Source organism: Plecotus auritus, assembly GCF_963455305.1.
Source record: "Plecotus auritus genome assembly, chromosome: 2".
NCBI classification, from domain to species: domain Eukaryota; kingdom Metazoa; phylum Chordata; class Mammalia; order Chiroptera; family Vespertilionidae; genus Plecotus; species Plecotus auritus.
The window spans coordinates 220,963,143-220,979,027 of NC_137771.1; the positions used below are offsets into that span (position 1 = coordinate 220,963,143).

The 15,885-nt window shown below is 57.3% G+C and overlaps 1 protein-coding gene across 1 annotated transcript; it reads left to right on the plus strand.

Moving 5' to 3' along the window:
* Positions 1-1,544: 1,544 nt before the first annotated feature.
* Positions 1,545-13,903, plus strand: DNMT3L (DNA methyltransferase 3 like; the record flags this gene model as incomplete). The annotated part of the gene is given in 13 exon segments (XM_080654723.1): positions 1,545-1,653; positions 2,119-2,214; positions 2,534-2,578; positions 3,642-3,721; positions 3,800-3,912; positions 4,741-4,912; positions 7,047-7,134; positions 8,183-8,271; positions 9,037-9,112; positions 9,610-9,749; positions 11,959-12,044; positions 13,739-13,875; positions 13,878-13,903. Coding segments are annotated over 13 exon segments (1,257 nt in total).
* Between the last annotated feature and the right edge of the window lie 1,982 nt (positions 13,904-15,885).

Consider the following 15,885-nt stretch of genomic DNA (forward strand, 5'->3'; position numbering starts at 1 on the left):
ATGGATGAATGGATAAAGAAATTATGGTATATATGGATACAATGAAATATTATTCAACCATAAAAAAAAAGGAAATCTTGCCATTTGCAACATGGATGGACCTTGAGGGCACTATGCTAAGTGAAATAAGTCAGACAGAAAGACAAATACCCTATGATCTCACTTATATGTGGAACCTTAAAACAAACAAACAAACAAACAAACAAACAAACAAAAAAACCCTGACCTCAGTAGTGATGAAGAACAGATAGGGGGGTGTAGGCAAAATGGATGAAGGAGGTCAAAAGGTACAAACTTCCAGGTCTGAAATAAGTCCTGGGGCTGTAATGTACAGCATGGTGACTATAGTTAATAATACTGTACATTGTTTAAAAAAACAATTTTAGAAGTCTTATATTTACAGGAAATCTGCAAAGCCATACAGTTACCATACAGTTATCAAAGGTTCCCCTACTAACATCTTGCATTAGCATGATACATCTGTTCCAGTTAATGAACCAATACTGATACATTATCATTAACTAAATGGATAAGCCATAGTTGACTAACATTTTCTCCTAATGTCCTTTTTCTACCCCAGGACCCGACTGGACATCTAGTTGTCACATCGCCTTAGGCTCCTCTGACAGTGAGGGTTTGTCCCCTTCCTTTGCCGTCGAAGGCCTTGGCAGTGTTAAGGAATACTGGCAGGTAATGTGCCCAGTGTCCCTCTGCGGGGATTTTCCTGCTTTTCTCATGGGGAGAGGCAGGAAAACCACAGAGGTGAAGTGCCCTCGCACCACATCCCATCCTGGGTGCACACTGTCAATCCATCTTGTCACTGTTGATGTTGACCTTGATCACCTGGCAGAGGTGTTTGTCAGGGGGTCATGAGGCTTGGCCAGCGGGCACCCAATGGAGACAGCCCTGAGACCCCCAACCCCTCCCTCCACCGCCCCCCACTGCGTGCCATTTGGCCCATCCCACCGAAGTAAATGCCTCCTCGCTCTTCTTCCTCACCTCTCACCTCCACCCCCACCGTGGACACCATCCAGCTTCCTAAGCCCCCAAGGAACTCCCTCCCCCCGCTCCTCCTCCTTCTCCCTTTCTCTCTCCCCCTCCTCCTCCAGCCCTGCCCCCACCCACGCCCGGAGAACTGAGCCCCCTAAGCCCCGCCCCGGAGTGCCACGCCCCTCCCCCACTGAGCTCCAGTCCTGAACCCGCCACCCAACTCCATACTTCGCTTAGCATCCCTTTATTGAACCCCCTCACCCTGCCCCCAAGCCCCTTCCCTCCCACTGAGCACTTAACCCCACCCCACCTCTCCTCCCCCTCCTCCCTTCCGGAACTTTCTATCCCACCCACCCATATAAGCTGCCTGCAGGAGCTCCTCACCCTTTCACCCAACACCCCTTCACACAGAAGGTTGCTCACCCCTCCCCCGCACATCTGGGGGACCCTGCGCCCCCTCCCCTAGTGCTCCTCAGCCCCACACCCAATGACCCCCAGGCCTCCCACCTGACCTGCTTCCTGCGGGTGCCTGGGAGGCCCCTTCCCCTGGTCCCATGGCCCTCTCCTCCCCTGGGATCCTGAGCCTGGAGCGCCTGGACAGCCCGGACCCTGACCCCGCCGGGCAGCTGGAAGAGGAGCTGTGGCAGCCGCCCTGTGAAATCCGTGAGGCCCTTTCTCCTTCTCCCTCGCCTTCCGCCTTGAGGGTCCAGCAGATCTGCGGGACACTTGCAGGCGGGAGCACGGGAGTGGCCGTGGGGCCCACAGCTGCTGGTGGGTGCAGATGGAGGTGGGGGCTGCATGGGTCTTAGCTCTGGACCCCTCCAAGGCCTCTCCCTTTGTGGAGAGAAGACCGCCTGACCTCACGCTGTGGCTGGGGCCGAGGTGGGGAGGGACCCGGCACAGGGGCCACACCAAGCTCCCTCTCAAGGTTGGCACTCACCACCAGCCTTCCTGCCAGGAAGACCTTTCCCGGGGTTGGGAGGGGTGGGTGTCACTGTGGAAGGTGGGTGGGGGCTGAGCTGCGTGCTGGGCCCCGTCGCCCTTGCTGGGGGCCAGGGGCTCCAAGGCAGAGGCTGACGGGCCATTTTCTCCCCCGCCCCCCACCCCCGCTTGTGCCTGTCCTGTCTCCTGGGCGGTGTCCAATGGCAGCTGCCCCAGCCATGGACCCAGAGGCAGAGTGCAGCATGGACATCATCCTGGTGGGCTCCAGTGAGCCCCGCAGAGGTGAGGGCTCTTTTGGGTGCTGGACCCATCACTTGGGATGCCAACCCCAGGCTTGGGTTCCAGGCTTCTCGAATCTTCACGCCTAAATCAGATGCTAGGGCAGGGGCAGGAGGGCCCCACCCAGAGGCTGTCCCCACCCTCAAGCTTGGGTGGGTAACATTCCAGGAAAGATAGGTAGAGGGCTGGGGTGGGGGTGGGGGTGGGGTCCTCTGGCTCCTGTGGCTTCAGACAATCAACTTGTGACACTCACTTGTGGCTGTGTTTAAACTACCGACCGACCACCGGTAGAAGGAAGGCCCCACCTAACTCTCTTTTCCAGATCGGATTGCCTATGAAGTCAAGGTGAACCAGCGAGCCATAGAAGGTGAGTGGTCGCACACGTGCCCACACCCCCAGGTAAAGGGACCCGCTGGCTGCAGCCTCACACAGGCCTCCATCCGGGAAGGAGGCCGCGGGCGTACCTGGTGCCCTGCTGCTCCTCTCCCTCCATGGCCCCAGCCCCCATGGCTCCCTTTAAGGTACACAGTTCAGTGTCTTACATTCCCAGAGTTGTGCAACCATCACCGCTATCTAATTTTAGGACATTCTATCACCCCCTCAACCTCCCCCCCCCCAAAAAAAAACTCCCAGCCCCAAGCCATTCCCCATTCCTTCTCACTTCCCCCTTCCACATTGGGCAATCACAAATCTACTTGTTTTCTCTACGGCTTTGCCTATTCTGGAGTCCTGGCATTTCCATACGCAGTTCAGGATCAGCTTGTCAACTTTTGTACGCACACACAAAAGCCAGCCGGGATTTCGAGAGGAATGTGTGGATGAGCTTGGGCAGGCACGTCATTTTAACAATATTCCGTCTGACCCATGTGTTAGGGGCACGTCATTTTAACGATATTCCGTCTGATCCATGCGTTAGGGTCACTGAAGGAGGAACGCACGAGGCCAAAGTGGTGAGGGATTATGAATGTATTAGGTCCTGGGGATACCGGATGGGCTGAGCCCCAAAATGGCGCCAGCACCCAGGGATGGGACGCGGAGTCAGAGATTTTAAAGGACTGAAGCAGGCTTTTTACGGGCGGAGAATTCTCTGGGCGGGTCCAGATCCTAGGAAAGTCCTGGAGGGGAGAGATAATGGTCTTAGCACGCGGAATGTGGTCTTCACAAGTGGAATGTGGTCTAAGCAAAAAGGGAATGACCTCGTGACGTGGCCTAAAGGTCAGATCCCAGGGGAGGGGGTACCCATTCAATTAGTTGATCAGACTTCACACCATGAACCTGGGACGTGGTTTCCCAGTTATCTAGATTTTTCTCTCAACAGCGTTTGTGGTTTTCAGTGCAGGGTCTTGTACCTCTTTTGTTAAATGTATTCCCAAGTCTGTGGCTCTGTCTGGTGGTGTCGTGACACCGTTGCGCCTTGGCTGTCCCCTTAGAGCTGTGCATCTGCTGTGGAAGCTTCCAGGTGCACAGGCAGCACCCCCTGTTCGAGGGTGGGATGTGCTCCCCCTGCAAGGTAAGCCGGGAGCCGAGGGGCGGCTGGGGAGGCCTCTGTGGGAGCAGAGGGGGCACTGGCTGCTGTGCCCTCTCCAAGGACAAGTTCCGGGACTACTTCTTCATGTACGATGACGACGGGTACCAGTCCTACTGCTCCATCTGCTGCGCGGGACAGACGCTGCTCATCTGCGAAAACCCCGACTGTACCCGGTGAGGCGAGGGGTGCCCGGTGGGGCCCGGGTGAAGGCCAAGGACCCTAGGAAATGTCCATCCTCCTCAGCCACGCATCTGAGAATGTGGGGGGGCTCCCCCCACAAAGGATGACCTTCTCCAAAGCTCTTAATTCCCATCTCTCATAGTTCATTTGATGTCGAGCCTTGACATATGGGGTGTCAAAAGATTTGTGTTTTTCAATTTTTCTTTTTATTATTGTTATCTCCAAGAGGTAGCTGGTCCCCCAGTCATTACGGAGGGTGGGCACCCTGCACCCTTGAGGGCTGCTGGTCACAGCGGGAGGAAGAGGGAGACAGTCAGGGACATGTTCATTCCTCGTTACATGCCAGTTACATGCCAACAGGAGCTCCATTCATAGTCCCCTCCCCTTCAGTCCCCCAGGGCTATCCTTGCATCACCACCCCCCCCAACCCACTGGTGTTGGAAAACCTTAACTGTGTCCCTGGCTCCCGGGTGGGGGAAGACAGGTGGCTTAGGGGGTTCTCTGAAATCTGTCCTTGCTCATAAACAGCCCACTGTCTTCTGCTGATGGCTTGGTTCCCGTCCCTCTAGGTCCCTAAGAGGGACCGCCCCCCCCCCCCCCCCCACACACACACTCTGATCCACAGTCTCGCCTTCCCACTGTGTGGGGTGCCGACGAACAGGGCCAACTTTGTCTTTTCACAGGAGCCTGGGTGTACACGGCTCCGAGAGCTCCCTCCAAAGCGAGGGGCAGGCTCCCCTCGGCCTGCAGACGGTCTGTGGTTTCAGTCGGTGGCCAAAGCGATGTCATCTCAGTCACTGTGGCTTTCTGTTTGACTCTAGGTGCTACTGCTTCGAGTGCGTGGACACCCTGGTGGGGCCCGGGACCTCGGGGAAAGTTCAGGCCATGAGTAACTGGGTGTGCTTCCTGTGCCTGCCCTCCCCCCGCAACGGGCTGCTGCAGCGCCGGCGGAAGTGGCGGGAGCGGCTGAAGGCCTTCTATGACCAGGATTCGGTAAGGAGCCGCTCACCGGACAGGACGGACCGCCGCCAGGGGCGCCAGCTTTGCTGGCTTTCTCTGGCCACTAGTTGCAGAATGCCCACCTGCTCTGGTACAAGGTGAAGCGAAAGGCGTTTGAGCAAACGTGCTTTCCCTTTGACAGCAGGTTCCCTGAGATGGTCTGCTTTGCAACGACTTTAGCAGGCGGTTGGGCTTGTGCCGAGCCTGGGAATGAGGTGCTTGTAGCAGGTAGGAGAGGAGCACGAACGCCTGGGCAGCCGGCTAGACCGGGGCCTCTTGAGGGCTGAAGGTCACAGTCAGGGGCCAGGATCTAGGCAGGAGCAGTGGCTCATCACAATGGGATGAACTGTGACCCCAAAAAAACACACCCAAGTGCTGACCCTGGTACCTGTGAAGGTGACTTGTTTTGCAAATAGGGTCCTTGCAAATGCAATTGAGTTAAGGATCTCTGTGTCTCCGGGATTAGGGTGGGTCTGGAATGCAGTGACTGGTGTCCTCTAGAGAAAGGAGAGGAGACTGGGAGAGGACGGCCATGTGACTTAGGGCCATGTGACTTAGGGGAGAGAGGCTGGAGTGTGGTCTACAACGCCCAGGCCCCAAGCACTGCCAGCCCCTCAAGACGCTGGGGAGAGGCCTGGGTCAGAGCCCCCCTCACACTCCCAGAGGGAACCAGTGCTGCTGACACGGTGATTAAAGACTTGGGCCTCCTGAGTAAATTTGTGGCCACACAGTTTATTCCCATTTGTTGTCGTTGGGAGAGGAGGGTGCTTGGCGATGCAGCAGTGGACAGTAGGGGCCCACAGCCAGAACCGCTTCTGGGGACTTGCACACAGAATTGCTGGGCCCACCCATAGGGTGCGCAGGTGGGCGATCCGTCCCACCTCTCCCTGACACAGGCTGGGGGCATGTACGCATTTACAACCACCTTGGCAGGTGTCTTTATGGTGCTTTTCGGAGAACAGGCACCTGTGCTCATAGAACCTCCTTCCGGGGCCACCTAGTGGCAGAAACCGTCCATCTTGGTGTCGGTCGACCCAGGCTTGCACGTTGCAGGACTTTCACTTTGCAAGAACATGAAGTTGACATTTGGAAATGTCCTTACACCAGCCCAGTGCCAGGCGCAGGGGGCAGCAGCTCTGCGCCTGCAGTGCAGCCGGGCACCAGGACACATGTCCCACACTGTCCGTCAGTCACAGCTGCCCCTGTGCCCGATGGCCCACCTAGTGGCAGAAACTGTCCATCTCAGTGTGGGACGACCAGGCTTGCAAGCTGCAGGAGGACTCCACTTTGCAAGAAAATGCCCACACTCGGCGTGGGCACACCTGCCCTGCCCAGACTGCCCTGCTCATTCACTGGCTGCCTGTGTGGGTGCTGTCCTGTCTGCTTGCGCCCAGGCAGGCCCTTCCTCATGTGGCTTGGGGTCCCCTGCAAGCCTCCCACACAGGCAGGCCCCCCGCTCAGGCCTGGTCTCGACAATGGGCAGCTTGATTCCTTGTGTGCAGGAGGCCAGGTTCCCCCCAAGCGCACCTCCTGGGGGCAGGGGTCTGGAGTGGGGGGGAGGTCGTTCTCCAAATGGATCAATAGTCTCTCCCCGGGCCTCCTGGAAGAGGAAGGGAAGGGGAAGGGGAAGGGCGGCATCATCCTTTGTCTCCAGTGTGGCTTCTTCGTAGCTGAGCACGGCATAGGTCTCATCCTTGGCCTGGGAGGGCCTCCCGTTAGTGACGTTCAGGGGTGCTAGGGGGCTTGGGGCTGCACTCAGAGCCCACACAGGGAAGGAGAGGAATGGGGTGGATCCCACCGCTGCGTGTATTCAGAAGCCCCCCGATGTGAGGCTCTCCCCAAGAAATGCACAGCGAGTGCCCCCCACGGGACTGTCTTCCTCACACTCTGGAAGGCCACACCTGCCTGCCTTTGCTAGCGATGGCCTGGGGAGGGTTCAGGGCAGGAGGCCCGGCCTGGGGGTGTGCAGTGAGGTCAGGGCGGGCCAGCCCCTGGGCAGGGGAGCCCCAGGTGTGCCTCTGCTCAGGGGGACCCCTCTGCTGGCCAGAAAGGAGCCTCCTTGTGACTCATGGGCTCTGCAACCACGTCGGCCCAGAGCGTCGTCTTTTTTTCTTTTTTTAATAAATAGGAGAGTCCCCTTGAGATGTATAAAACGGTGCCTGTGTGCAAGAGAGAGCCAGTGCGCGTGCTGTCCCTTTTTGGGGACATCAGGAAAGGTGAGTGTGGTAGAGGGGACTCACACCGGAAAATGCACCTGCCTATCCTAGGGGTGCGTGTGTGTGTGGGGGTGGTGGGGGGAAGGGGTGGGGGGGTGTTAGAATGTTCCCAGTGTCACACTTGCTGAGCACCTGGGGCAACTCCAGGGGCTGAGGCTCACTTTGGGGGCTGGGAGAGGGTGCAGGAGCCGTGGTGCTCACTCCCTCAGAAGTCGTGCCTTGGAAAGAAAATGCAGACGATGGATATAAAGTGCCCATGAGGGCCGTACGGCCAGGCTCTCTGCCCACGACCACCACACAAAGTCCACTTCAGATACCACCACACCCCGGCCACCTTGCAGGGCCGCCTGCTCCTCCTGGGGCTCCCCGTGCCCGCCCTCGGCAGTGAGCCCCACTGGCCCAGCACTGCTGTGCTCCAGCCTTGCCTCTCTGAACCCCAAGCTGAGCGCCCCCTGCTGGTGCCTTTGCATAGAACAGATTCTTCTGGGCTCTGCAGCCATGAGAATGCATGAAAATACATCCTAGTCCCAGACCAAATGGCAGGGGGAACCTGCCCCACTTCTAGCATTTGCCTCCCACCCTGAGCAGTGGTCACTGCAGCCTCAAGCACCGTGTCATGGACCAGGGGCCGAGACTCACAATGGGCACAGCTTAACGGCTGAAGGCACCCAGGAGTCAGGCCACGGCCGCCCTGCCTTCATCTCCCGCCCAGGACGCATCCCTGACCCATTTGTAAGGTCCTTTCTGGGATCTTCCTGTCCCCCGGCCACAGACTCTCCAAAGCTGTGACGAGGCTCCAGCCGCCCACCCACCGGGTCACACAGCCTGGCCGGGTGACATCTGGATTTCCTAACCCAGAGTGCGGCCGACATCGCAGCCCAGGAAGGCGGCTTCACAGCAAACCGCTTGACTTTCTCAAATCAACACACCTTCGTCCCCATCGTGTCCTTCAAAAGATAAAGCTTGCTTTTCTGGTCATTTGTGGGCCTTTTGATCCCCGTTGGGCTCAGAGTCAACGTGTTCTGCATCCTTATGTTTCCCCACCCAGAGCTGACGAGTTTGGGCTTTCTGGAAAACGGTTCTGGCTCAGGAAGACTGAAATACCTGGACGATGTTACCAACGTAGTGAGGAGGAACGTAAGTATAGCGTGTCCGTCCAAGCGCCAAGGTGGAAGCAGGTGTGCACGTGGCCCCAGGTGGGGGTGTGGGCAGTGGGGATGCGGACAGCCCCGATGCTGCCCGGCTCTGGCCCCAGCCTGGCCGACGTGAGGGTCTCACAGGAATTGGCACTCGTCCGCAGAGCTGCTGGCGGCTCGTCCCGCAGTGGGAGAGATGAGAGGGGCATTTCCGTGGCCCCCACACTGGCCACAGCCCAGAGCAGAGTGATCAGCCAAGCCTCCTGTTCAACTTGCTGAAATCCCAGGGGCCAGTCCCGCCACCGGTGATGGTGCCGCCCAGAGAGGGGGCGAATCCCCGCCCCGCCCTCTAAAACGAACATGGCCGGTTGAAAACATCCCCCAAACATCTCCACCATGAAATGTCTTGGCTCCTTGAAGGCTGTCTCCGGTGTCCTGGACTGTGGCCCTGGGCGAAGTGCCTCGAGCACTTCCCAGCCCCTGCGTCCGGGGCCAGGGCACTGATTCTCAGGAGTGACCTGCAGGGTGACGCCTGCCACGGGCAATCCCTGGGGCTCCCAGTGGCCTGGGGAGGGCCAGCCTCTCCTCAAACGATGACAGGCAGCCCCGAATGTCCCGAGGCCTGTGGTGACTGAGGAGGTCACTGGTGGGTCTGACCCGGCGGCTTCACTGCCCGCCCGAGTGGTGCCACCGCTGGGCACACGGGAGCCTGCTGCTGGGACGGGCCCGCCCACTGTATGCGTTTCCCGTGTCCCGTGTCCTGCAGGTGGAAGAGTGGGGCCCATTCGACCTCGTGTACGGCTGCACACCTCCCCTCCGCCAGGCCTGTGACCGCCCTCCGGGTAAAAGAGCAACCTTTGCCCCAATACCTGGGCCCTCTCATCCCCGCCCCCCCCCATGGCCCACCAACCCCCCTCTGGGAGGGCGGAAATTACAAATTGACTGCATTTTATAAAAACAGCTTTACTGAGGGATCACTGGCATCCATGAAATGTCCACTTCAGCAAGTACAATGTGATGTGCTCTGACATCTGTCCCCTGTGAGGCCATCGCTACATCCCAGACCCCTGTGCCCTCTGACCCTGTCCTGCCCCTTCCACCTGCAAGCCCTGCCTCGTTTTAACCACCTCTGCCCATTAACACCGGGCACTGGGTGAGGCTGGGTCGGCACGCCGGGCGACAGCGAGCCCCAGGGCGACAGAATTATCCTGGGCAGTAGGGGTGCCGGGGGCCCAGACCGGCCCTGCGGAACGGGTCCTTCCGCAGTCTCCACCCCACCCTGCCCCCATGCCCATGCCCCTGCGCTGGGCAGAGCCAGATGCACCCGGATGTCCCCCAGGGTGGTACCTGTTCCAGTTCCACCGCATCCTGCAGTACTCGCGGCCCCAGCCCAGCAGCTCACAGCCCTTCTTCTGGATGTTTGTGGACAACCTGATGCTGACTGAGGACGACCACGCCATTGCCACACGCTTCCTGGAGGTGTGTGCAGGGCGCGGGCGGTCTCGGGATGCCAGCCAGGCCGGGCCTCTCCTGGAACACTCAGCCTTGGTCTAGGGGTGGTGGTTTAGGGTCTGACCCCCGAGGCCTCGGGTTTCAGAGTTCACAGGGACCCTGAGGGTCGCCTTGTGCCATTGGGGCCTCAGAGGGTGCCCCCTTCACTCTACGCTCAGGGTACACCACCGGGCTCTCCACCTGGGCACATGCGCACACGCACACACCACATACAACACCACATGCAGTGCACAAACGACTGGCACACACCACACATAAAATCCCACGCACTCACACACCCTCTGGGCCACCGACAGCTGCTTTTGCTCTCCGTGTGTCTGAATCCTGACCCTTAGAGCAGCCAGGACTCGGGGACAACTCTGCCCGGGCTGAGTCCTCCCCACGCACAGGGCAGCCCCTGGGTGAGCCTGGGGCCCACTCCTCACATCCGAACTTAAGGCCAACAGTGTCCTTGCTGTCCGGACCCCCATCTGTCCCACCTCCAGTCTCTTGGTCACCTCCAGGGTTCTTTTTTTTTATTATTTTATTTTATTTTTTTTATGGATTTTTAATGACAGAAACAAAAAATATCTAAAACCGCAGCTTCTGGAAGAACCATTTGTTCTTGCCGGTCTTGTACCTCTCTTCAAACTTGACTTTGGCCTCCTGTCGGGCCTTGCGTTTTAGAGCAGGGTCTCTGAAAAAGTCCTTGTTGACAACACTTTTGTCCAAGGGGATGTCCACAGAGTACCTTGTGGGCATGAGGTGATTGTAGTTATAAACTTTCACAAAAGACTTGATCTTTGACCTCTTGGCAATTTTCTTCTTGCCCATGGCAGCCGTCACTTTTCGGGGGTAGCGGTCAATTCCAGCCACCAGAGCATGGCTGTCGGGGCGGTCTGAGGTGCCATCATCAATGTTCGAACGCAGCCACTCGGGCCTAGAGCGGAAAAAACCTCCAGGGTTCTTTATGCAAACACAGCGGCTCTGCCCAAGCTGCTCCTCCTCCGTGGCTGGATTTCCCAGAACCAGATCCTCCCGTACAGAGGACCGCCTCTTTCCTTGTTTCATTTGTGTTTTGTCCCCCTCCGTTTGACTCTGTGTGGATATAAAAGTGGATTAACCTGCTCCTTGTTGGTAGCGGGGTGGTTTCTAACCCTTTGCTCCGGCGAGCACGGCTGCGAGGAAGGAGCGTGTGTGCGAGTGCTTGTCACTTCCACGGGTGGGCCCGGTGGCCTCGGGGCGGCAGGGGCAGAGGTTGTCCTGACCCCCTCCCGCTGCCCGCTTTCCTGGGCCTGCCCGGGTGACACCAGCTCTCTGGTGCAGCTCTTGTTACTTTTGTCCGAAGCCTTGTGGCAGCTGGGATCTCCGTCTCATCTTCTAACTGGTTTTGCCTTGTCTACAGCAAACTATTGATTGCTGTGCCTTAATTTTGCTTCTGCTGCCTTATCAAGTGACCTTCTAATTCACCGTAGTTTTCAGCAGGCTCCATTAGACTTTCTAGGTATTTGAGCAGATCACCTGCAACTTGACACGGTTCTGTCCTTCGACTTTTACACCTCGGGTACCTTTCTCTTGTCTCCTGCTGTGGCCTCTGGGACAACATTGAACCGCAGCAGTGATGGGACACAGCGGTCTTTCCTGTCCCTGACTTTCATGGAAATGCTTCCAGGGTTTCCCTACTAAGTTGATGCTGCATGAGGGTGAGGCTGGTAGATTTCACTACACTAAGGAAGTTTCCATCGATTTCTATTTTTTATCAGGAATAGCTGTTGGATTTTGTCAAATGTTCTTTTTAATGTCAATGGAGATAATTAGATAATTTTCCTCTTTCAAGCTACTAATAAGGTCCTATATAATAAAAGGGTAATATGCAAATCGACCGAACAGCAGAATGACCAGTCGCCATGACACGCACTGACCACCAGAGGACAGACGCTCAGTGCAGGAGCTGCCCCCTGGTGGTCAGCGCACATCATAGCGAGCAATAGAACTCCCGGTCGAACTCTCGCATGGACACTGTGTGTGTGTGTGATGTGCAGCAGTGTGGACTGTGTAACGTAGACAGTCTGGGAAGACTGTTGACCGAATTCTGAGGGCCACACATGGTTCCGACAGTGGCCGAGGCCTGTGGGCACCCCAGGGGACGGGCTATTGTCCAGGTCACCCTGATCCACAGCCGATGTTTCCACCCCAGACAGACCCCGTGACCATCCTGGACACCTGCGGCAGGGCCGTCAGGAACGCCGTGCACGTGTGGAGCAACATCCCGGCCGTGAGGAGGTATTTCCTGTGCACTCGAGCCCTTTGGGAGCGAGGAGGGACACTGGCCATCGAGGAGACGGGAGTCTGAGGGGACAGGGAGCCAGCCATGCCCAGCAGCCTCTCTGCCAGGTCGGGATCTATGTCTGGTGGGTCTCTGAGGCAACCCCAAAAATTCTGGGCATGCTCAAGGTCGGGGACACCTCTTCCACTTTGGGGACCTTCTCCCCAAAAGCGGTTGCACGAACGCTCCTGAGGTTCTCACCCCAGGACTTCCCTGCATCCAGAGAAGAAGTCCACACCCCTGGCCGCCTGCCACATGGCCAACCTCACCCTCATGCGCCCGGGCCTGGTACCCCTCCCAGCCTTTGGCAGCACAGCCCACCCTACACACCGGACACTCACACCCGCACAGCCCCGCTCACTCACTCACCCCCACTCACTGACACAATCACACACTCACACCAGCTCACGTACACCCCTCCGCACCCACCAGACACTCTCCTGACTATTCCTGCTTGTGAATATTCTCTCTGCTCCACCTCCTTCCCCAACAACCCTCCCCCTGAGCCCTGTGTCAGCCTGCTCCGGGACACCTGCCCTGGCTCCGTCTCATCCCACACGGTCCTGCCCTGGAGGGGACAGCTGGCTCCTCCGTGGCACCCCACCCCGGGCAGCCCGTGTGAGCCTCGCTGATGCATCTTCAGGGGCGGCTGGGTCCTCCCTCCTCACAGTGGCCGCTGGAGCCTTTCCCACCCACCCCAGTCCCAGACCCTCCCCTCGCCAGGCCCACGTCCAGGATCAGTTTTAGGTGCAGCTAACGTGAGGCGGCTTTCCGGGACGTGTTCTCCCTGAAGCCTGGACGGGCATTCTGTGGGTGGTGCTTACGCCTGTTCTCCCTGCCCAGCCCTGCCCAGCAGCTGGCTCCCTCCCCACATGGTTCCCGGAAACAGGCGGGGAGGCCCTGCTCTGAAGGGCAGGTCCCCTCAGGCTCCTGCTGTCCTGACAGCAAGGAGGGGGCCCTCACTGAAAGCAGACATCGTCCTGCTGAGAGGGTGGGCGGCTGCCCTGGACGGCCATGTCGCCCTCTGCCAGTCCAGCTGCCCCGGGTGTGTAGATGGGGGGAGGAGGGGTTGCCAGGAGGAGCCCTTCATGTTTCTGGCGCCTCCTCCCTGGCCTTCCAAAGCGAACCAAGGAATGTGTCTGACTGCAGTGGGGTGCCTGGGAGCATGAGACGCAAGTGCTGGGCGCCATGTTCACGAAGCCTCGAGTCCCATGGCTTGCATCACATTGCAAGTTGGGGTCCTGTGCTCTCCCCACCCACCTGCCCCTCAGGCAGGGTCTGCAGCTCAGGCTGCCACAGGACCCCCGGGACCTGCTCAGGTCTCTCTGTCTTGGGGAGATCAGAATCCCTTGGGAATGACATTCCTCTCTGTGGGGTCTCTCCATGATGCTTCTTCTCACTGAAAGGGGGACTCCCCAGGTGGGCCAAGATCTGTCCTTGGGGACCCTCTGCCTCTCACCAGCCTGCCTGCTTCTCACAGGACGGAGGGAGGTGGGAGGGGTGGGGCCATCGTCCCCTGATGCCCAGGCCATGTGAGAGACTCTGAATAATCGCGAGAGACTGGCACTAGCCAGCCCTCTGCCCATCACCGGCAGCCCTGCCCTGGGAGCGCGTGGAGCAGGTGGGTGATGGGCTGCCCTCTCCTCCGCAGCAGGCATTCGGCCCAGGTTCCCCACGAGGAGTTATCCCTGCTGGCCCAAGACAGGCAGAGAGCACGGGCCGCCGCCGCCGGGCCGGCCACGCTGGTGAAGAAGTGTTTCCTCCCCCTGAGAGAATATTTCAAGTATTTTCAACCGAACTCACTTCCTCTTTATAAGTGAGTCATTATACCGTGAAGAAAAAAAAAAGACTTTTCTTAGAACTAAGATAACTTTCCTGATATTGTCTCCATTTCCCTTTTCAAATGATTATTTTATTTGCTTGACTTTGGATTTCCCATGGTGGCCTCAGACTCCTCTGCCCTTTGGGTCTGGAGCCATGGCGCTCCCCGCCCCCCCAGGTCCTCTCAAGGGAGGGGGCGAAGTGCCCAGCGTCTCACCAGGGACAACATCCTGATGTTCAAGTGCGTGTGTGCTGCTGAAAGTGTTTCTGTGTGCTGTTTGAGGAATTAAAAATACACTGATGTCGTGGGTTAGTGGTCATTTTTGGTGTTTTGAAGTGTGCGCACGGCCTTGATGCTGTAGGACACGGGGCTGGGGCGGGAAAGAAGCAGGACGCGTTTCACAGGCGTCTGCTGCAGGCGCTCCACAGGTGCAGGAGCGGTGCTGTCACGTGACCACTCTCCCCCCTGACAGCCACACAGCAGCCCGGACCTCAGCAAAGTGCAGAATTCCGAGCTTGGTGAGCGGAAGGAGAGGGTGTGGAGACAGCACGGAGGCAGACACGGGTATGCCATGAAGTGTGCGGCCCTCCCGTTCTTGCTGGGCTCCAGGGAGGGGAGACCCTTGCAGAGCACTGGTTCCAGCTGGATTCGAATCCTGTGGTGAATCCTAAAGGGATCTTCCCAGCTCAGCCAGGAACCCCCCAAAGGGCCCAGGGCTGAGGTCATTAACCACTCAGCTTGTCCTGGGCATGATGGCCAGGGCTTGGTACTGTTAGTGGGATGAGGACCCTTTGTGGAAGAAAGGTTGGGCTAAAATTGGATCTTTTGTTGAAGATTTTATTTTATTTATTTATTTATTTAAATATATATTTTATTGATTTTTTACAGAGAGGAAGGGAGAGGATAGAGAGTTAGAAACATCGATGAGAGAGAAACATTGATCAGCTGCCTCCTGCACAACCCCTACTGGGGATGTGCCTGCAACCAAGGTACATGCCCTTGACTGGAATTGAACCTGGGACCCCCCAGTCCGAAGGCCAACGCTCTATCCACTGAGCCAAACCAGTCAGGGCTTTTGTTGAAGATTTAAAAAAAAAACCACATACATTGTTAAGAAGATTAGCTGTTTCATGGTTAATTTTCTCCCAACTTGGCGGGGCCAGGTGCCCAGACGTGTGTTCGAACATTATTCCGGATGAGATTAACATTTAAATCGGTGGGCTCTGAGTAAAGCAGACCACCCTCAAGATGGGTGGGTGCTGTGGTCTGAATGTGTGGGTTCCCTCACCACATTCACATGTTGAGATCCTAACCCCAACATGAAGGTGTGAGGTGAGGTCTTGGGAGCTGACTCCAAAATGAGATTTGTGCCCAAATCAAAGAGGCACCAGCGAGCGTCCTGCCCCTTCCACCATGTGAGGACCCACGAAAAGGACTCCTACCTGACTGTGCTGGCACCCCGACCCCCCACTTCCAGCCTCCAGCGCCGTGTGTGGTACTCTGTTCTAGCAGTCTGATGGGATCAAGACACGGCCTCATCCAAGCCACTGAAGGAAGCAAGACTGACCTCGGAGTTCTGCACACCACCTGTGGGTCCAATTACAACTCGTCCTTGGTGCCCTTAAAATAAATTCCCTATCATTCATATATATGACACTGAGGGGAGGACCCAGATGCTCCCCTAAGGCCCCTGGGGATGAAGCCTCCTTTTTTCCCTCCTCTTCCTGTCCCTCCTTTTCCTTCCTTTGATTTAGAAGCTCTTTACTAAATTATTTCCTAAACAATAGGATTTATTGGAAACTTTCCTGCTTTAACGTGCTCTGTGACTCTAAAAACGACTGTTCTTGCTCTTGATATCTTCCTGGTTTGTCACAAAAACATTTCTCCTGAGGGTTTCCAGGAGGATCTCGGGAACACTTCTCTAACCCAGGCATTGTCTCCAGCACAGGCACGATGGTAACATGAGGGGAAATGTT